The sequence below is a fragment of the Nicotiana tomentosiformis genome, chromosome 4 (assembly GCF_000390325.3).
Source record: "Nicotiana tomentosiformis chromosome 4, ASM39032v3, whole genome shotgun sequence".
Taxonomy (NCBI): Eukaryota; Viridiplantae; Streptophyta; class Magnoliopsida; order Solanales; family Solanaceae; genus Nicotiana; species Nicotiana tomentosiformis.
Window position 1 is genome coordinate 7,353,378 of NC_090815.1, and position 22,843 is coordinate 7,376,220.

General features: G+C 34.4%; 2 protein-coding genes and 2 long non-coding RNA genes across 5 annotated transcripts; 3 read left to right on the forward strand and 1 right to left on the reverse strand.

Moving 5' to 3' along the window:
• The first annotated feature begins 412 nt into the window (after window positions 1-412).
• Window positions 413-889, forward strand: LOC138909213 (uncharacterized). Its single transcript, XM_070200400.1, has one exon. It carries the CDS (start codon window positions 413-415, stop codon window positions 887-889), a length of 477 nt encoding a protein of 158 aa, XP_070056501.1.
• Window positions 890-2,950: 2,061 nt separating this feature from the next.
• Window positions 2,951-3,843, forward strand: LOC104094206 (uncharacterized). Its single transcript, XR_685811.2, has 2 exons — window positions 2,951-3,042; window positions 3,545-3,843. It is a non-coding gene; the product is annotated as an uncharacterized lncRNA (long non-coding RNA).
• A 1,881-nt stretch (window positions 3,844-5,724) lies between these two features.
• Window positions 5,725-10,200, reverse strand: LOC117276271 (uncharacterized). The gene is made up of 2 exons (XR_011415247.1): window positions 10,004-10,200; window positions 5,725-8,158 (listed from the first exon to the last, which is right to left on the reverse strand). It is a non-coding gene; the product is annotated as an uncharacterized lncRNA (long non-coding RNA).
• Window positions 10,201-19,599: 9,399 nt separating this feature from the next.
• LOC104095058 (fruit protein pKIWI501-like) lies at window positions 19,600-21,013 on the forward strand. 2 transcript variants are annotated; one of them, XM_009601109.4, is made up of 2 exons: window positions 19,600-19,859; window positions 20,491-21,013. In XM_009601109.4, the coding sequence occupies exons 1-2, from the start codon at window positions 19,842-19,844 to the stop codon at window positions 20,752-20,754; spliced, it is 282 nt and encodes a 93-aa protein (XP_009599404.1). In that variant the 5' UTR covers window positions 19,600-19,841; the 3' UTR covers window positions 20,755-21,013. The 2 variants fall into 2 exon arrangements, with proteins under 2 accessions (XP_009599404.1, XP_070055626.1); XM_070199525.1 differs by having other exon boundaries at window positions 19,734-19,863; window positions 20,501-21,013.
• The last annotated feature ends 1,830 nt before the right edge of the window (window positions 21,014-22,843 follow it).

The following is a 22,843-nucleotide window of genomic DNA, read 5'->3' on the forward strand; positions in this document are numbered from 1 at the left end:
CTCAGTTTTTTTGGATAATGTTTACAAGCTCCATGGACTACCTCAAACAATTATCAATGACAGGGATGTGGTCTTCCTCTGTAAATTCTGGCAGTCTCTTTTTAATGTTCAAGGAGTGCAACTGCATCATTCTATGACTTACCATCCTCAATCAGATGGCAGTCTCAATGCATGTGTAATGATCGACCCAAAGATTGGGCATACTGATTGTCACTGTTGAATGGTGGTATAACATCACCTACCATTCTACTACTAAATTGACCCTATTTGAGGTATATATGGCCAAAAGCCACCTACGCACATGCCTTATGTCCCATACATCTCATTGGTGGAAGAAGTGGATAGAAGCCTGCAGGCTAGGGAAAGCACTATCAGGTTACTCAAGCATCATTTACTGTAAGCTCAATATAAAATGAAGATTCAAGCTGATAAAAATAGATCCTTCAGAGAGTTTGAGGTGGGAGATCAAGTGTTTGTTAGGCTGCAACCATACAGGCAGATGTCCTTGAAAGGTCACTCTTATCACAAACTAAGTCCAAAATACTTTGGTCCATTTCAAGTCATCAAGAGGGTTGGATCTGTAGCCTACCAGTTGTACTTACCTCCTCATACCAAAATCCATTCCACATTCCATGTCTTACAGCTCAAAAAACACATTGGATCTGCTCCTCTAATACGTGATCTACCAGTATCTCTTTCTCCCCGTGGCAATATTGTTTTGGAACCAGAGCAAGCACTGGAATTTCGATCCATTTCCAAGCATCACAGACAGGTCAAGCAAGTGTTGGTGAAGTGGTTCAACTGTCCAATCGAAGATAGTACTTGGATAGATGTCCATGCCTTCAAGCAACAGTTTTCTCATTTTGTCCTTGTGGACAAGAACTCTTAGTGTGGAAGATTTGTTACAAGTCTATTAATAGGAGAAGGTCATTTCATGGGAAAGTTAGTTAGGCGGTTAGACAATGTTAGTTGGGGGAAGGGGGGAGGGGGGACTAACATTCAGTTAGAAGAGAATCTGGATTAGAGAATACAAGGGAGAAGCTCATTTGTAATAGCTATTCAGGCTTGATACAATAATACTTCTCTCTAATCTTTCTCTATGTTCTTAGCTCTCTTCCAAGAACAAGGTAGTTGTAGATTGTTCAAGAGCTATTCTCTCGGGCTCTTTAGATTTACAGATTTACACTTAATTTGATTAAGTACATAACACGCCTTATGTTCATGTCCCGTCACGTTGCTGAAAACAAATCAAAAAAAAAAAAAAAGGTCATGTAAAGATGACCTGGCAAAGCCAAAGAAACAACGTAGACAAGCACAGCTCAATGGACTGATCGATCTAAATTTTAAACCTTTGAAGCAATATCCAAGGAAACAAAGAGTTAATCTTACATATGGTCATTATTCTTTACCGATCATTATAATTGTAAAATTATAACGTTATTTTTTATCACATTAAAATAATTATACTTTATCCACAATAACAATAAAGTCAATATTATCTTTTATGATGCTAAAAATAATTGAGCTTTACGTAATATAACAGTAAAAGTACCATCGAAAACACAGTCATAATATGCTCTCGGTAGGAGAATATATGATATTAAAAGACTCTAATTTTATAAAAGTTGCAAATGTTATACTTCTGATTTCTCATTTAATGGAGAGAGTTTTTTTTATATATATATATGAGGCAATGATATATATACATTACACGGACGATGTATAGTTTTTGGATATGTACAGTTACACAAACATAATAAAATTGTTTTTGTCTAGCGATATTGCGTTGACCAGACCAATACATAACTTGCACGGCACAATAATACATACAGAGGTCATTTTCTAATGAAGTAAGGCTTTCTTCGAGTTAGATTCATTCTTTTAACCGACGTGGGTTATGAGAGTGATAAGTACTCATTTATTTTTACGTAGAGGTTTAGAATTTGAATTCTAAGTATGAAATTACCTTTGTTACCGAGAGCTTTACACCCAATATATATAGGACTTCGACGCAATTTCTAATTAACTTGATCCCCAATGCAAATACCGGATTTCAAACAAAAAGAATTAATTATCTTAAACAAAGAAATTAAAAATATTCTGAAGGCGCGATGGATAGTCCCATTCATCTCCGTGTCAACAACACAAAACACAGAATAAAAAACTCAAAAAAAATAAAATAATACAATAGCTGACTTTGTAAGGAATGACCTCACCCACGTCAGCTGTGTATTGCACACTTGTATTTTATTACGTCATTATTTTGTCTTTTTAATAATTTAATCTTTTACATGAAATAATTATATTTCAACATAGTATCAGCATAGACATAACATAAATCTTGCTTTCGAGCTTCATCGCTGCTCATTGTAAAAAAAAGATATCACATACTTGCCCGCTTGGACATAAAATTTGCTGGAAGTTTTTTCCAAAAAAAATTCACTTTTTTTTTTTAATCAGCGTTTGTTCATAAAATTTCCAATTTTCACTTGAAAATGCATTTTGGAAATTTTAGAAAATTTAAAAAAATTCAAAAAACTGTTTTTCAAAATTTTCACTCACAAAACTTCAAAAACAACCCAAACTGAAATTTATGTTCAAACACAACTCTAAATTTCAAATACCATTTTCACTTGAAAAAGTTTTTCATCATTTTTTTGAATTTTACAATTCTTATGTCCAAACACCTACTTAGTTTATGAAAAAGAATTAGGCCTATAATGGGCGTTTTAAAAATATAATAAATGCATTTACAACAAGACATGCCTAAGTTTATGTTCCTTTAATGTTAGTGATGACATGAGATGTCAAAATGTGTAGCCCAACTGCCCAAGATTGTCCTTATTTTTTATTTAGTGCATCCCACTCCTCACTTCTCCATTTTATATTTAAGACAGTTGACTTTACTTCTCTATATATAGCTCTCCTTTGATCATTCCTCATCACCAATTCCACAGTTACGTACTAAAGAACTTATAATTTGGCCACCTTTGCAATTCCTAAGAGTTCATTCCTCCCTTTCCAATGGCCAGTCTTGATCAGGTAGTAGCTTTTTTTAAATATTGATTATTGCACTGTTAAAGCTTGTGACCAATGACGGATTCGGGATTTGAAGTAACGGGTGCACGAGGAATTATGTATACAATATACCCTGTTTGGAGGGGTTGATCATGTGTTCACGTGAACAAAGGTCTACTCTATAGATCCGTTATTGTTTGTGATTATCTCATCTAAAAGTTTAAGTTATCAGAAAGAATACGCTTATATTTTCAAAACGATCCTTCATCACTTCATGATTCTTTATGAGATTCAAATCCGTGGCCAGTACTCGTTATTTTTTAAAAAAAATAAAGAAAAATACCACTTAGTACTAGTTCTTATTTTACTTACTATGCTAAATGTTTCATTGGCTTCCTCTCCAAAAAAAAAAAAGAAGAATAACTGCTCTCTTTTGACCTTTTATGTTCTCGGAACTAGCTGATCATTGGTCGACATCTTCTTATATCTACTTGTATCACTGATGAAAAAATTTGTGATTTTCAAGGTTGAAATCCCGGCACAAGAAGTTGTAGCCCCAGCAACAACAGAAGTTGTTGCTACTTCAGCTGCGGCTGAAGTTGTAGCCCCAGCCGCAGCTGAAGCAATAGAAGCCCCAGCACCAGAAGCCTAAGGGGGAAGAATGATAGGTTCGGCTTGTCCCACGTAAATATATTGTGTCAATGTCCTTTAATAAAGATGAGATGAGAGTTCATCTCTAGGTGTGAATAATGATAAGAACATTGATCTTAATCATTTACTATAGTTTGAAAATTATAAATCAGTGTGTTCAATTTTTTGCTCTTATATATATATATATATTAGTTCGCATAAATATTTGATCCTATACAAATTAAGGAACAATGGTGGCCACAGATTCATTTGATCACCTTCTCTAGCCATTGGATCAGTCAAAATTTTACAAAATGGTGAATATTCAATATCGACTAAGAGCCCGTTTTAAGTTGTGGAAGTATTTGCCAACCAAAAAAAGAGCTTAAAAAAGTTAAAATTTGCTTTAAAAAGTCAAAATCAATAAGTTAAAAAATCCAACTTTTCGAAATTGGCTTAAAAGCTATATTGCTTTGACCAAGAATAATACATTCTTACCTCTTATAATTTTCCTTAATCCCAAAATTACCCCTCAGTAGAAAACCCTACATCATACTATCTTTTTCTTTTCTCCATTTTTGTTACGGCAGTCTCTGCTTTCTTCTTGGTGATTTTCCATAACTTTCCTCTCTTTTATTTTCATTTCTTTCTTTAAACTTTCATTTATTATTTTCCCATCTTTTTCCTTTCCTTTCTTTCTTCCCCAATGCTGCTATGAATTGAAAATATATTTACGTGTTCCTTTCCTTTCTATCGTCAAATTTATTTTCCGTTGCCCTTTCTCTTGCTCACCTCTTAACCTCTGAGAAATTATTGTATTTTCCATCCGAGAATGTGAAGTCCGGCGAAATGATAGGAGTGAACGGAGATCAGAGAAGATTTTGGGATAGCTTCCTTCCCCGGCGCCGGCCACCTCTATTGCTACTTGATACTTGACAACTTTAAGGATATTTCAGTCATTTTAACAAGAAAAAGTGCTTACCAACACTTGTTTACCAAACACTTCATCAGTTTTTTTTTTCAGTTTTAACACTTTTATCCAAACACATAACTGGTTATTTTTAAAATAAGTTCTAGCACTTAACTTAAAAGCCACTTTTTTTAAGTCAATCCAAACGGACTCTAAGTTTTCTTGTACTATATCAATTAGCTAAGGTTGATGAACATGATCTAATCGTTTCTGTAGATAAAAAAAATTATTTTGTATTAAAATGAAATGAGTCTGAAATAAATAAAAAATATCGATATTTACTATTTATATAATTTTATTGACTTATTTAAAATTATATTGTAATTTATTGATTGATTAAAAAGTGAAATGTTGAATAAATCCAAGCCAAAAAGTTTACGCAATTGTATGGATTGTAATAACTTAAGAAGGGTTTGTAGTGACTTCATTGGAACGTGCTACTCTTGTTTCACCAGCAATTGTATTTCTTAATTTTTCTTGTTTCCATATATACTTGACTTGGACAATAACAACAAAAACAACAACAATCCAGTGAAATCCTATAAGTGGGGTTTGGGAGGATAGTGTATACGCAGACCTTATCCCTACCTATGAAGGTAACACTACAAGAAAATGGGGCTTTAGCGAAAGGAAATCTGGTCGTTAAAAGTCCAATTCCGGTCGTTATAAGTTAATAACGACCGGGAAAAATCCGGTCGTCACCGGTCGTTAAAAGTCCCGATGTTAAAAGTTAACGACCGGATTGTAACCGGTTGTTAAAGGATCTTTAGCGACGACGTAATTTTCGGTCGTTATACATGCTTTTTAGCGACATGATTTTTCCCTCGCTAATTTGTTATCCAGTCGTTAAAAGTCTTTAATAACAACAATGTATTATGTCAATTCGAGTGCTTTTAGTGACCGATATTCCCTTCGTTAATTGTATAATTACTTTTAATAACCAATATTCTCTTCGTTAATAGTCATTTATCTATTTGAGAAGCCTGTCGTTAAAGAGTTTTAATGACCATATTTTTCTTCGCTAATATAAAAATGTAATAAATATAATTAAAAAAATAAATTATATGAATAGTAATAATTATTTATATGCTTTCATACACGCTTAATAACATTGGAAAATAAATCAAATACTTGATATCTTGTTAATACAAAGAACTAAAGTATCATATTTACGAGAAACCAATCCAAATTGTAACAAACCCATCTTGCTAAAATAATGAAAAGTAAAAATAATGCAAACCCAGATAGGAGACAACTAGAAGTATAAAGTGAGGTGAGTTAAGCATCATTTTAAATAATTCCTAAAAAGAATAAAAATAAAATTGTAGCATATATATGTACATAAGACAGTGTCTTTAAACCATCGATGACGAACCAAAAACCTCTTGAATTTCAACTTGCTCTACACTTTCTTCAAATATAGGTTCTTCAGATTTCAAATTTTAATCTGTTAAAATAACAAATTTATGCGAGTTTAGTATCAAAGAATAAATAACTAAAGAAGAAAATAAACACTTTAAAGGGAAAATGAACAGATAACACCTTAAATTATCGAATGCACAGATAGATAACCATATTCACGAGAAGTAAATTGACTAGCCAAAGAAGTGATAAGTTCAATTAAATTCTAGCCAAGTACCAGACTAACTTATACCAAATTACCTAATCATTATTGGACCCAAAATACACTTTTTCACCTTTTCAAAATTTTTCCCAAAACAAAACCAAAACAAACGTCATGAATCTTAACCAATGTTCCTAGATACCAATTGGCAATCTGCCACCAGCTTACAAAAAAATGAACTAGTACTTATTAAAGAGAGAACAATGACCAAATATTTAAGAAAAGAAAACCTTAAGTCTGTCTGCAAGATGGCTAGTATAACATGTCTTTCACCACAGTGCGTAATTTTTTAATTTATGATTATACGACTGGAGGACTCCGTATAGCATTCTAAGTTTCAAGTCTTGAATCCATATTCTTTAAAAGTGTGGAGATATTAGATAGAATAGCAGATTCTCTATTTCTTTCCAACTAATGTCTTCTCAACTATGGAAGAAGGTCTCAATAATAGCTTAAAATCTTTTAAACTCTTGTCCAAGGTATGAAATATATATGACATTTTAAATACCGAAGATTGTATCAAGGCCATGAAGAGGTTAATTGTCATTTGATTACAAAGATTACTAGCAGTAACATGCAAAAAGATAAAGAAATTACTAGAAGAGCAATTTGAAGCTACTCATAGTAGATCAAGAAAAGAAACCAAAAGCTCCAATTTTTACAAAGAGAAAATAATAACTAAAAAATCATAATCATAACAATAATAGTTATAATAGTTGTAGCATTTTACTAGTAACCATAATAACACTAATTATAACAACAACATACTAACCAACAAAGCTCGTGATTTTATCATCAAGAAACAAACAGAGAGAAATAAAAAGAAGGCAACAATTCAAATAGAAATAAAGCTAGAAGCTAAAGCAGAAAATTATAGAAAAGAACAAAGAAAAGTAGAGTACCCTTTAGTTATTTCAAAAAAATTGCAGGCTCAGAACTTAAGTGATATGACAGGATTGTTCTGCTTTGTGGGTATTCTAGTTTCTACTAAAAAAGGTGAGGTAGAAAGAGAGATAATAATAAGTGTAACAGGAAAGAAATAGAGATAAGATCATTGGAGAGAGAGAGAGAGAGGCGCAACGTCAGATAAAAAAAAAAAGGAGCAGACAGCGACACATTACTTTAGCAGACAGCAGCATATATCTAATGTAAAATCTCTCCAAAAGTCCTTTATCTCCTGGTATGTACGCAAGCACAAGTGCACCATGTACATAATATTTGAAACTTCATTCTTACTTAAATTCACTTGTTTCATTAACTATGTTTTTATTTATTCATAAATGTTAATGACATAAAGAAAAAATTCACATGAGCGTTGCAATATTTTCATCATAGAGTAAAATAGGATTTTCAATTACTAACCTGTTAAATGATTCAATCTATGGATCACTTGAAGATGTTGATGAAGGCTGATCAAACACTATCATTGCTCTTATCTTGGTATAGAAACTAAAGAATGCTCTATCTTTTATTTGTTCTCTTAAGGCAATACACTCCATCTCTATAACTTCTAACAGAGAAAACTCTCTATATACACTATCCCTTGGCGAAAGATCATAACTAGACAATACAGAAAACCATTGTAAGAGTAAATGTAGCAACATAAAAAATATCTAAAATCTAGTCAATATACAACTATAACGAAAGTATTATTGTTATCTATTAGAAGAGAGGAATCTAAAGGCAATGACATCCATAAGGAATAATAATTTTTACTGATACACCACCACCACCACCAGTAACATACCCAGTGTAATCCCACAAGTAGAGCCTGGAGAGGGTAAAGTGTATGCAGACCTTATACCTGCCTTTAAGAAGATAGATAGGCAGTTTCCGGTAGACCCTCTGCTCAGGAAGGAAAAAGGGGAGGGGCAATAACAAGCAAACCGATTTGACACCGAAGCAAAAATACAAAACTAGCAATAGGTAATGCAATCAGAAAATCGAAATAAAAGACAACGGCAAGTAGTAACACGAGAATAGATACATTATAATATTCTCAAGTTAAGTTGTTCCAAATCTTAATGAGTAGCTCGTCTTGAGAATCAGGGGCTTGTAATAAAATGAACAACAATATGGTTGTAGATGCAGGACTTTATCAGGGTAATTTTAAAAAGGACTTCTTAATTTATACAGTTCCAGATGTTAAAGCAAAATTCAGCATCAAACATTCTTCATAATACCTTTCTCTATTTGTGCAGCATGCATGCCCATACTACTTTCAATTTCAACTTAAACTTTGCATGGACAGGCAAAATAAAGACGAATATACTTTGTAGTCTGGGTAACTAAACATATTTTAATTTTCTTTATTTTGCTAAAGGTAAAGGCAATTTATTAGAGCTAGTAGCAAGAAGGTACTACAAAACACATAAACTTTTACATAATACTTCAACTCTTTTCTGTAACATATCAGGTAAATCTAGGTATAATCAACACTATCCTATATCAAACTATAGCTTTGTCTTAGAAACATTTAATTCAAACATTTATCAGCTACAAATGCCAATAATTCACCTCAATTGAATATTCAAATTAAAGGAAAGGAAAGGCAAATTATTAGGAAAAATGAGCTCAAAGCATGAGGAATAATATTAAATTCTAAACTACCCCTTATTAGTAGTGCTTCTGCAATCTTCATTTTAAACGAATATGATACAGATATACTGTACAACTGAAGAGAAAGAATACTATAGAAGGAAGCATGTGATAAAAAAGGATTGGAGGATTTAAGGTTTAACAAAATACTTCACCTGAAGCTTAACTTTTATGTCCAAAATCATATGTTCTTTACTGATACACCACGCACCAATATTTTAAGTAAAAAGTGCATTCTTAATATTCATACAACAAGACGTGATTTTCTAATTGTTTCAACATCTGATAGCACATAGCACGTGAACAAAGTCATCACTTACTTCAAGTTCTCTGTTAACATGATTCTTAAAACTAAGGGACTCTAAATATGGAGTCTAACTCATGATGTAGTACTTAAAGCAACACAAATAAGGTCAAACCAAACTCCAATTAGCAGAATTATCAGTATAGCTTCACTTATATGTCATCATGTTGGTAATAAATCTTATCCATGACTGTTTAGCAATTCAGTGAAATGGTATATTTTTAAGCTCTTTAGAGTAAACGAACAGAAAAGCTTATCATTAATTTTATTAAAATCCAATGGAAACACATAGGTCACAGAAAAACTTTTCCAAAACTAAATGCAAACAAACCCTGTAAATTCTGCTTAAGATATAACTTTGTTATTTTTCCTTTACTCTTTCTCTTTTATAAGCTATAGAATAGTTAATTAGACCATAACTATGATACACATACATATCGACATAGTTTTTAATGAAAGTGAATTTCTCCTAATTTTGCTTCAAAAATAATTAATAATTTTGAAGACCATAATTTAGACTTCTCATACAATAATAGTCTTGTTCAACAAAAGTAGAAGAAATAGGGATGCTAAAACGGAAACAACAGAAAAACTGAATGTAATTCAAAATCAAACCCAGTTCAAAAATAATCTGCTCTATAAGAGAATACACACAGTTGACATATAATGAGCAATATTCAATAAATAAATAAATAAAAGCAACTCCTGTACATTCATCAGCAATGTTAAAATCTGAATATAATTATAAAATTGTAGTACATGTAATTATAAAAAAAACCAATACATGAAAAACAAAGAGATAATTGGAGTATAAAAAAGGTACCCAATTTCACAATAGTACTACAAGATTAGAGCTTACTTTGAGAAGAAGAAGAATGAAACCCTAGGTTGTAGAGAGGAACACAAGGCTTGATGCTTCACAGAGTTTCAACTGCTTAATTTTACTTATACCCTAGCTTTGTAATTCCTATGATTAAAAAAAAAAAAAGTGAAAAAATTATGGGTTTGGGCAAAAAAAGAGGGAAAAGTGGCGTGAGTGGGCTGATGTTGGGCAAAAGATAGGGAAACGTTAGCGTTATTTATTTTTTTTTAACGACAGGATTTATGAATTTTAAGGACCGAATATTTTTTCTTTGTTAATATTAAACTAAAAATTAATTTTAACGACCGGAAAAAAAATGTGATCGCTATTGATATACCTATAACGACCGAATTCATGTCCCTTCGTAAAAAACTGGTCGTTAAAAGTCAAAATTCTTGTAGTGTAAAAATACTGTTTCCGAAAGACCCTCGGCTCAAGAACGTAAAAAAAATGGAGCATTAGAGAAACAATAGCAGCAACAATGAAATAGAGAATGCATATAGCTTGCGGGCAAAGAAAAACCAACAAAATTTATGAAATTTTAATCTTTTAAGTTACTAACCTAAACTCTAGCAACTTGATACACGAGCTAGATCTCTTGTTCTTTAGTCTTATTCTTTCAAATGCAAAGATGCGTCATTGTAATGTGTCTCGTTCCAACAGGTTTCACATTTGCTAGTGTATGAATAAATTAAAGCATGACCGATGCTCTTTAATTATCAGTTGCTTGTTCAACGTCCGTAATTCAAGAAAAAGCAGCAGTCTTAAATAGATTAATGTTTCCTCAAAGTAGAACAATCTTGCAGTAGAAGATTAATGTTACATCGCTTTGCTAATCTATTTTTATGGATCATAATTGCGTCTTTACACCTCACCCAAACTTTTCATGATTAAAATTTAAAACCTTGAGGCTCGACGTATATTTACTCAGTTCAAAACTTGGAAGTTAACATAAGGTTGCCTGATATATTGTTATAACAACAATAGTGATAAATTTGTCTTAGAATCTTCGGAAAAGGTCCAAATATGCCTTTATACTATATGAAACTGAGCACATTTGTCATTCGTTAATACTTTAGCTCAAATATGTCCTTACCGTCACATAGTTGGTCCATATATGCCCTTAGAGTTACACAGTTGGCCCATATATGCCCTTTTCGAAATGGAATCCACTCAAACTAATTAACTCTTTCGTTAATTGAATTAAAGTATATTACAAACATTATTTTCTTTTTATTAGTACTTTTTTTTCTTTACCTTTCTCTTTTCTTTCTTCTTTTTTCTTTTCTTCTCTTTTTTTTTTTCTTTTTCTTTCTCCCTTATCCGATTTCCTCCATTACTGATATTTCTCCATTTTCATCATCAATTTCACTTGACAAAACTCATAAATTTCAATTACTAAGAAAATTCTCCCATAAAAATATTTTTATAGATCATATGTTTTTCAATTTTTTAATTTTTACTGAACGTATATTTAGTTCTAAAAAATTTAACAAAGTAAGATTGAAATAATATTTATGTAACAAAAAATTCGAAAATCCAACAAAACCGAACAATCCAAACCGATATAATTGGTTTGGTTTGATTTTGATAAAAAATCAAAATCAAACCAACCTGTTCCATGTACACCCCTAATCTACATAGTTAATAAAAAAATAAAAAATGTCCCGCTGAAGAAAGACTAACAACTCAAATTTATAACACTACAACTTGAACTCTAGGCTTTTAATCATTAAATTATCTTTCTGAAAATAATTTAAATATTTTGGTATTTTGAGTATTGATAAAGGTTGAGATATTTTTATTATTTTAAAGTTTAATCCATAATTTTTGGAATAATTTAATTTCATTTATTTAAAGGACCAGTGAAATTGGAACTTGATTACCTTATGGGAGAATTTTCTCAGTAATTGGAATTCATGAGTTTTGTTAAGTGAAATTGGTGACGAAAATGGAGAAAATATTAGTAATGGAGGAAACGGATAAGGGAAAAAGAAAAAGGGAAAAAAAAAAAAAAGAAGAAAAGAAAAAAGAAGAAAGAAAAGAGAAAGGTAAAGAAAAAAAGTACCAATAAAAAAGAAATAGTGTTTGTAATACACTTTAATACAATTAAAGAAAGATCTAATTAGTTTGGATGAATTCCGTTTCGAAAATAGCATATATGGGCAACTGTGTAATTCTAAGGTCATATATGGACCAATTATGTGACGGTAAGGGCATATTTGAGCTAAAGTATTAACGAATGGCAAATATGCTCAATTTCGTATAGTATAAGTCATATTTTCACCTTTGCCCTAGAATTTTTTACTTATTTATTATCAGCTTCCCCTTTTAAACTTAAAGCACTTCAAAGATATATGTGACGTCCAATGATGGAGGGCAGCGAATGAGAGCGAGTCAAAGAGACGAATTGACCTATTTGTTAGGTGGCACATAACTTAATTTCACATCGAAATAAGAGGCAAAAAAAAAGTATATTACATAACACAAGTTCATATATAAGATAAATTCACTAGGCCCGTTAGGCTAAGGTAGACAATGCATGGCATCGACTTGGACTGCGACAATATATCAATATTTAAGAGAATTATATATATATATATATATATATATATATATATATATATATATATATATATATATATATATATATATATATTATATTGGTGTAAGGATTAATTTGATTTTGCATCTATTGAGAAACTCGAAAGGAGATCAAGAGGTCTATAAAGAGAATTGGCTCTTAAGAACATTAAATTCCAAAATACTCATAGAAGGACAAAAGAGCCAATCGATAAAAGATTAATATTGACATTATTGTTCAGAATTAAGCATTTTATACCGTATATTTATGATCTGTATTGACCAGGGCTTTCTTTTATTTTATACAGTATAAATTTTTGTTGTTGATTTTCGATTCGTCAATAACACAAGTTTAACATGTCAATTGTCAATTATATATACCACGCAAAAGTGACAGAGGAAATATCGAAAAAAATTAAGTTTGTGTGAATATAAAAAAAAATTCTTAAAGAATATAAAAATATATCAATCTTCTTAAAAATAAATTAAAAGATAATTGTACTGCCTTGGAAATATTACTCCACTTACTATTTTTAATCAATTGATTGTGACAGTGTGGTCAAAAAATCAAAGATCAAAAGCATATTTCGACAATTTCTAGGATAGTAACCAAACAAAAGACCCATCAAACTTTATGTAAACGATGCATAAACGATCCACTTGGCACATAGTAATTGTTTTGGCTGTCTTTAACAAAACAAAGACAGTCAGGCTGAGTTTTAATTGCGCCCCACTCCATTTTGGACGGACATAAACAATTTAAATGATTGCAATAATACATACTTATAAGTTATAAGTTTTGTACCCTAAGAAAAAAGGACATATGGATTTAAGCTTTGTATACTTAAAAAAAATAATAATAATTTGGTGCACTAAGCTTTAATTATATATAGAGTAAGGTTAAAGTTCAAACTACATTAAGTTTATTACACAACTTTATCTTATATTTTTTCGAGAGAATGATTTCATGGTTTAAACTTTTGAGTTCCTGATCATACAATGATAACTTTTACTGTTACGCCAAACCTCTTCATAAATTTCATATTTTTCAAATTACCATATCAAACGTGATACGAAGAATTATCTATTATTGTAGTTTAATTTTACATGATGAGGTAAAAAATACATTGTCTATACAGAGAATTTAAAGTCAAATAAAATTTTGGTAAAATTAATGTTAAGAGTTGTAGACAAGGCGAGAAATTTGAGGGGCAATCCCACATATCCAGCTCATGCAAGTGGGACCTAAAGGGATATATGGAGTAATAACCTGGAAAGCATCTGGACCGTTCAGCTTTAAACATCTTTAGAAATGTCGGTTCCCATGGGCCCACGTTAAGTGGTCCCACGTCAGGTGTTGTTGTTGCTTCAGTGGGGCCGTTTTAGGACGCTTCATCATCGGATTTTTCTGGTGATGGGCCCCCACTAGGCGCCGGCCTAGCGCCGCATGTCTCATGTAAAATTAATTAAATATAATATATTTAGTGATAACAATATGTAAAAATATGTACCATGTATCAATTGCTTATAGATGCTCAATTCTTCACTAATTTTATAGCTTAAACAATATTATTCTTATCGATGTAACTACTTAAATTTAAAAAATGTGTTTACCCTTAAAACGGATAACAATTAAATTTATACGTGATTTTAAGGATATGTAGATATATTCAATACAAGAAATCAAGAATGTTAGATAAACGAATTAAATATGAAGTGAATAACCAAACCAGTTGTGACGTTGAGTCTATGCTCGAGTTTTAGCTTAACAATGGTCTTACCCACGACCGGGCCCTCGATTCGAAGCCAAATGTGTATGGAGAACTATGAATAAAATAAGAACCTTTCAATGGCTAGAAAACAGAGAAATAAGTTTATATTGCCTTGACATGCATGTTACAATACGTCCATTGAATAAGAAATCTCCCCTTTATATAGTAGGGGTATTTTACCCCTACTATAATTCTAAAAAGGTAAAAATTCTCTTTGTATATTAATCACGGATATGCTACCGGCATCGAGTGAGATCTGCACCGTGATATCCGATTGGGTGCAGATATCACGACCCTCTGTTAGTCATGTTCAACCGTTTGTACTACCTTCCGATGACTTGTCGGGCCCGATGGTGAGCACCCCGTTCCGGTCTCGAACCAAAGAATTCTCAGACTCGTCTCTATCTCACACATTCGTATTTTGTTAGACTTACCGAGAACTCGGGGTGTGTGCTGACCCCGAGTTTACCCGTATACAGATAGTCCCCTTATTTCTCAGAGAGTAGGTCTGCTGAAACGATAGATGTATCGCAGTTCCTTCCTTCGTACGTTACAACCGACACGACGAAGAAGCCGAAATGTCCCATTAATCGCGTCGTTCTAACTTTGGACACATGTTAACCATCGGTTGGTCGCCTCCGAATATGAAACAGTGCGTAATGATTACATTTTCCTCTATAAAAGCTTCGTCCCTATTTACTTCCTTCACTTTCTGATCCTAATCTTTACCTTCGAGCTCTACAAAGGCTTTCGTCTTTCTCAAATCTTCATACCTTGTTTCTTGAACCTTCATATCTTCATCTTCAACCTCTAACCTTCATACATTTTCTTGAATTTTCAACCTAGAACCTGATATCTTCACATTCAAACTTCAAATGTCCATACACTCTCTTCAAATCTTCATATATTTTTTAGATTTACAATGGCCAAGACTTTTAAACCCGTTCCTCAGCAAGCTGCCTCTTCATCTTCTCACTCAGCCACAGGTACCGAGGCAGCCATCCCCGAAGTGGTTATTCTCGAGACGGATGCTCCCGAAGTGGTTGCTGCCAAAGCGGCCCCAGAGCCCCCATGATCCTAGACGACTTCAAAGTTGAGAAGGCCTCATCCAAGCAAGATCGAGGTGAAGGGGCATCGAGATATATATGCTTTGTCACCGAAGATACCCTTCCCATTGTCCGAGAGTACTATAAATGGGGAGGTAAGGACATGGTATTCCCCGGTCCTGATGACAATATCACCACTCATGTGGAGGGGTATTTAAGTATTTACACTTATCCCTTCACACTAGGCCCGGTAGACCCAGTTGTTTTGGACTTTTACAAGAGATACGAGGTGTGCCTTGGGCAAATCCACCCGTCTCTTTGGAAGATCATGATCCTCCTCTGTTACTTTGTGAATAACATCGAGTCTCCTCGGTTCACCCTCGACCACCTACTCCGTCTATATAATCCCCGAATTTTACGACGGGGACTAATCAAGCTCACTCGCCGGGCCAACAAGGCCCTCTTTTCGAGCATTTACGAGGAACGAGATCGAGGATAGCAGGGGCACTTTGTTCGGGTGAAGACCGAAGATTGAATACCTCCCGAATTTTTGCCATTCCTCGAGAAGTGAAATGTATCTCGTAAGTGTAATCTTTCCTTAAGTGTTGAGTCTCCTCTGTTTCCTTTCTCACCATCTGTATTTGTGACCGTGCAGATGTTGCTCGGGTTCCCGATGCGATGCCCCGGCTCAAGGAGCGGATCGAAGGCATCTACAAGCAGATGTCGTATTTTGAGCGCTCGTGGCGCAATCTTTAAAAGGGACGATGAGAGGCCCGTTCTTATGGTAAAGCTCTTCACGGAATAGTTATTATTACGCCCCGAACTTACATAACACTGACCTTTTCTCTTTCCTTCGCAGATTTTCCTAAGGCCACCGAACTTAGGCCATTGAAAGGGGACGAAGATGCGTCCCAATACGTTGATCCCGTTGTTGCGGGGCAACCCCGGGTTGCTGTGGAGGAGAAGAATATAAAAGGGAAATCCTCGGGCACGGAGGGGGCCTAAGGTGAGGATAAAAAAAAAGGCGGCCACTTGGGTTCATAAGCCCAAGAAGAGCACAAACTCTCGCGTGCCGAATTTTGACTCACTTTGCCGGCTCATGGATGAGTCTGAAGAAGATGACATCTTTGTTGCTCACGGATCGACCCCTACCGGGGAGCAGGTGATAGCCGAAGAAGAAAGCCATGAGGTTGATCTCCTCCCGACTCGGGAGGTACGGATTGAAACGGGGCTGAGATCTCCCGAGAAGCTGTTTCCATTCCGAATGACGCGACCGGTGTAATAGACATCGTTGAGATACCCTCATATGCCGAGTCTATGCTTGAGGAGGCCCAAGCAGGAAAGGAAAAGTCAAGTGAAGGAGTTCACGAAGCGGAAGACCCTCTCCACTCCTTCTTGGATGGTGTGGACACGTTTACTTTGGAAGACTTTTCAGGGTTGGGCGATATAGAGATTCCGTAGAAGGACGCTCCTTTGGAAGTTGGCGGGCCGAGTTCGATTCCAAAACTGGTTAATTAGTTTCTCGCTCTGGGTGCGGACCCCGGTCACAAGAGATCGGTTATTCTTACTGTCCTAGAGGATGCTCGGGTTCTATCCGCTCCCGTGGACATAGCTAGCTACCTTCGATGCCTGGTGACCAAGGAAGACTAGGCAAAGATGAACGAGGTGGGAGCGTCGTGTCTCTTCAATGAGGCGCAGTAGGCGCTGAACCGGGTAAGGCATCAATACTCCCTCTTGAAATCCATTTAGGTTTTGATTTCTTTGACTATTTTCGTTGTTTTGTAGACCTTAGTTATTCACCACGAGAGCTTCCGCCAGTACCGCTTTGAGGTCAACCAGCTCGAGTTCAAGATCAAGGAGAAGGCTCGAAAGAAGGATATGTACAAACTCCTCAGCGAGTAACAAGACGGGGCTATCAAGGACCTTTAGGCCGAATTGGACAGGGCTTAGAAGGAAGCTTCGACTCTGAGGCGGGAACATGCCGACCTGGTCGAAAAGGTTTTGAAGCTAAAAACGATGAGCTAGTCATGGTGACTAACAACACAACCTCGCAGGTTCAATAGAAGATTGACCCGATCGACCAATTTCGAGCCTAGATGAACGAGGTCCAAGCCATGGTTGATGTGTGGAAAAGTAAAATGGACCTCCTGGATGCGGAGAAGAAAACCGCCAAGGCGAAGCTGGCATCGACAGAGGTCCAACTCTGGGTGGCGAAGGAGAAAGCTGACAAGTGGTCTCAACTAAATGACGATCTCCGAGCACAGCTGAGTTCGACTGTCACAGAGAGGGACGCCCTCGGTAGAGAGTACGAGGCAGTGAAGTCCAAGTTGACTACTACCTCCGCCGATGCCGACGAAATAGTGGCCTAATACAAGGTCGATGTGGAGGCAACTGAAGTCCGCCTGAAGGCAAAGGCCGAATACATGAAGCGGTTGTCCCAAAGAGAGACCCTCGAGGAGATCCACGCCCGAGGTTTTGATCTGTCGGCTGAGATTGACGAAGCCAAAAAATCAAAGCCGAGGCAAAGAAGCTTTATGAGCCCGAAGGTGCCGATGACTCTAAGGGTTCTGAGGGATCCGAAGGCTCTAACGGCTCCGACGGCTCTAGCGAAGAGTCGGGCCCTGGTGAAGATGAGGTGTAGATGCCTCAGTACTTTTTTAGTTTTTTTGTCTTATGTACATTTTATGTTTATTTTGAGGCCGTTTTTATTTGGCCTTTGTAAGTATATTCCGAAATGTATGTATAAAAGTTTGTATCATGGCTAAAGTGGACTATGTGGGCACGATTCACTCGATCGTTTGGCCCTTATAATTAATCCTAACCACCGAACCTTAGCTTCTAACATATAAGATTTTCTTCTTTCTTTGTTAAATTTTTCCTTGCTAAAAACCTTAATCCGAGGTTGATGGCCCCCAGTATTCGAGGTCGAGCTTGAGAGGGCTCGGATACTTGTTGATGGAAAATAAATGCCCGTTGACTTCGGTTTGAGACCGGCCTTTGAATCTAAGTTAGTACATTTCACTGTTGACTCGTTAAAAACCTTGTAGGAAAATCCATTTTTGGACAAAACCGGTTCAAAGGAAAAATAGTACAACGCGTGCTTTCAGACCTAATAGCCACGTCCATCCTTGGCCGTTGCCTGCAGGTGTTAATCCGATTCGTAATATTATCAAAGAGTAATTGAAATCGTACCCTAACAGTAGTACCACTTTAAGTGTGCCACCTTCTTGTTGTTCGGTAGCTGTACACCGTTTCATTTAATTATATATATAGAAGTCATTTTCTAACGAATTCATGTTTGTACGTACTCGAGTTTGAGTCATTTCCTTAAGCATAGACATTTGATTTGTTGATGTGAGAAACCTCAACTAAAGAAAGAAATTAAAGGAAAAAGTTTGGAGAAAAAGTAAATTAAAGAAATTAAAGGAACATGAAAGCATGATATAGTCCCTTTCACGGTTTCACCTCCGTGTCCTACATCATATATGGTTCAGAATAATCAATTCGATAAAAAAGAAAAAGACATAACAGATGTCAAAAGCAAATGGCTTAGATAAATTAATTAATGCTTAGTCGGTGTATATTGTAGAGTTTGTATTTTATGACATCATAATTATTTACCACCGCCTACAAATATTATTTTATATAATTTTCATACAGTAGTTTTCAACACTTCAAAATCAAATTTAGTTAACTATTCAAATCTTAAAATTAAATCATATTGCTACTTATAGTCTTATATAGTTTAATTTTCGGTATACAGAACGCGATATTTCTTAAAATAACATTTCACATGTTACGTTAATATATTTTCCCACCGCTACTAGTAAATACATGAATCAGATTAACTTAAGGTTCGTTGAAACAATGTCATATAGAATGGGACTATGGAAATATGTAATGTCTATAAAAAGTGAAGACCCTCATCTTATAAAAGGAAAAAATATAGTTTTTTTTGTTTTCGGGCGAGCGATATTCGTATATTTTATTGAAGCTCGATAAAATTTAAATTTGTATCCAAAAATCCCACGTTAAAGGTAAAGCGCTAAAGGCAATCTAAACATGTTATTTAAGCATGAAGGAATACTATCCTGTTGGTAAACAATAACAAGGATTTTTGAATTATTTTATTTTAAGTATATAGAGACGTAACCACATTTTCAACTAAGATATCCTAATTTTCTTGTGTAGCTTTCAAGATTCTCTTCTCTTTTTCTATTTGATAAAGTGTACCTCTATTTATCAATTTTCCATTATATTATATTATTATATTATAATATTATTAACACACAGTTCATCTTACTTCCTCTATATATAGCTCTCTCCTCTGATCATTTCTCATCACAAATCTCACAACCAAAGCATTAATTCTCATTAATTTTCCCTTTAATTCCCATCTTCTTATTATCAAGTTTATTTATTCCTCATTTACCAATGGCAAGTCTTGATCAGGTACGTTTATATTGATTTTTGCACACATTTTCCCTCTCTTTTTTTCCAAATTAAACCTAGCCCTCAGGTCAAGATCAGCTGGCTAGCTAGCTCCAGTAGTGTTGGTTAAATACATAATCACAAAATTTTCATATATAGTGAACTTTCACAAGAATATATTAATCTAATATCAGTATTAGTAGCTGAATAATCAGCTTTCGTCTAACTGACGATTGTCTAAACTTTGAAAAAACAGAATAAAATATAACTCTTACTTTGCTAAATGTTTATTTAATTTGGCTTTATCTATGAAATAAAAAAGTAGCCGCTCCTTAACTGACCTTTTAGGTAATTCTTTGAACTCTAAATAGGCGATCCTTCACTTGATCATCAATTTAAACTTAGGTAATTCTTTGAACTCTAAATAGGCGATCCTTTACTTGATCATCAATCTAAACTACTCCCTCCATTTCAAGAAGATTGACATAATTCTGAGTACGAGAGTCAAAGTACTTAACTTTTGATTATAGTTACCCGTAATAAGTAACCAGCTTATTGTGTAATTATTATTTACTCAGAGGATACATAAAACTTAAACTCAGTTTCTTGTAGTGTCACTGATGTATATATATTATTTTTATGGTTTTTAAAGGTTGGATCAGCAGCAGCAGCAGTAGTAGAGCCCACTCCTGCAGCTGCAGTTGAAACCACCAAAGATGCAACCAAAGAAGAGTCAGTAGTGAGTACTGAAGCCCCAGAAGCACCAGAAGTTGCTGCTAATGAGACTGCTGCTGCACCAGTAGTAGAAGAAAAAAAAGAAACTGTTGCTGAAGCTGTTGTTGAAGAAAAGAAAGAAGAACCTGTAACTCCTGTTGCTGAAGCTGCCACAGAAGTTCCTGTGGAGAAGACTGAATGAAGTGAAGATTATTATCATTTGCAGTTTATTATTGGTGAATGATGAGGTTATTGTATTATGGCTTTTGTGTTTTTATTTGTTTATTATCACTAGCAACTTGAGAGTGATAGCTGCTTGGTTTTAGTAGAGGGGATGAGAGGGTTTTGCATGTGTCCAGTCCCAAATATGGATGATCAGTTTGTCTGCTCACTTTGATTAAAGCTGAGATGAGATGAGATTTGATCTTTCTACATTTTAATAATAAGAGTTTTCCGAGTCAGTGTCCAAACCAGAAAATTTTCCGTAATTTTTCGAGGAATTGACACGAATAGGTAACCTAGTAAAATTCGTAACTGACCAGTTATCACGAGTTAAACAACATTAATAGTATTAAGAAATCGTTAAAAATGTTTTCAGTTTTATGCTCTATATTTCCTCTGATTGTTAAAAATGTTCAGTTTTATGCTCTATATTTCCTCTAATTGTACGAGGTAATTATAGGCAAATCTTTGTTATTGCCATGAGTTGATAACCAAGTACAAATTGTTATTTGACCTGTTATCACAAGTTAAATTACGTAGATTAATAATGTAAAAATTCGTTAAAGTGTTCCAACTTTACGTTCTATATAGTTCGTATAATTGTTTGCTCCAAATTGAGAAATCACCGCGGTTACAGATTGATCATGCATCGACCTTCAATAGTGACTGAGCTTTCTTTTATCAAAAATTAGGGTTGATGATAAAATTGCAACACGATCAATTGCTTGTTTAGTCTATTAAAAGTTGGATATAATAAGTTTTTACCCGATCATAAATAATTTATGAACTTCTGTTATACATATCATCCGTCTAAATTGACCTATTACATTAGGTGCTTATAATTACTGTTGATCCAAATCAAACGGTTATTAAAACTATATTAATATCAATTGATTTCTAGATTGTTCTACAATATTTTGAATAAAATAAAAATATCTTCATTTGAAACTCCATTGGAGTCGACCGGAGTAATGTACCTCTTTCTATCAAAAAGCAATCTATCAAAAAGCTATTTCAACAATTTCCATGTTTATAGTTCGAAAGGAAAATGATCTCAGAAAATTTAGTCGAACCTAATTCTTTCGGATTTTTTTATTCCAGTCTACGACCTCTTACCATACTAAAGAGGGGCGAACACTTTTTTTTTAATTGTCCCTCCTTTGTTTATTTGTTTCTTCTTTACTCTTCAAAGAAGAAGTGGTTTTGTTAAGTGTATCAATTACCTACATTATCTTTTATGTGACATGATGATATAACTAAAGAGGAATATTGAATATAAAAGTTTCTATGTAATCACTATGTATACGGTCGAAATAGATTTTTGCCTCCGTACGTTTGATCGAGTTCGAATGGTAAGCGATCGAAGTGAGAACTCGAGACGAGTTCCGAGGATAGTACAAACAAGCCTCGAGCTCCAAGACCGATCGAGGAATCGGCTCGGTATCATTATCAAGCCCATGGCCAAATCGAACCGCAAGGCAAAGAGAAGGTTGTCGGAGATGCACAGACCGATTGACACTCATCCTGAATGTCGAACTCGAACTTAAGGCCGAGGGCTCGACCCAATACCGAGCTCGAGCCAGTATCGAGCTCGCAGACAGGAGCTGTTGCAACCGCATTAGGGGAGAGAATCTTGGCAGGAATCGAGGAAGAGACAATTCATCATGGGTTCTCCACTATATATTTTTTATTATAATTAAAGTAAGATCCTTCTACTATAAATGGGAAATCCTTGTAAGCACAAGCAGGTTGATACATTTTAAGAAAAGACTACTTTTATTTATTGTAGAATAAATCTGTTAAGCTTATTTTACTCAGCATACTCAGTCTTCTAGTTCAATAATTTATATCTCATTTCTATAGTCAAGAATCTAAATATTTTTCACTTCTACGTACGATTTATGTCAAGCTATATTACATATTCTTAGAACTACTTATAAATTCAATTATTTTTGATTTTCCGGGTAAACACATTATTTCAAAAACAAAAGCATAGTTGATTGATTGATCGAAACACTTGAATAAGCTCCTTGAAACAGCCTCCAAACATGTGTCCTTAACTCGTACGT

What these genes read in the sequence shown, in the direction of transcription:
- LOC138909213 (XM_070200400.1), top strand. Translation starts at nt 413, where the DNA reads ATGAAGATTCAAGCTGATAAAAATAGATCCTTCAGAGAGTTTGAGGTG.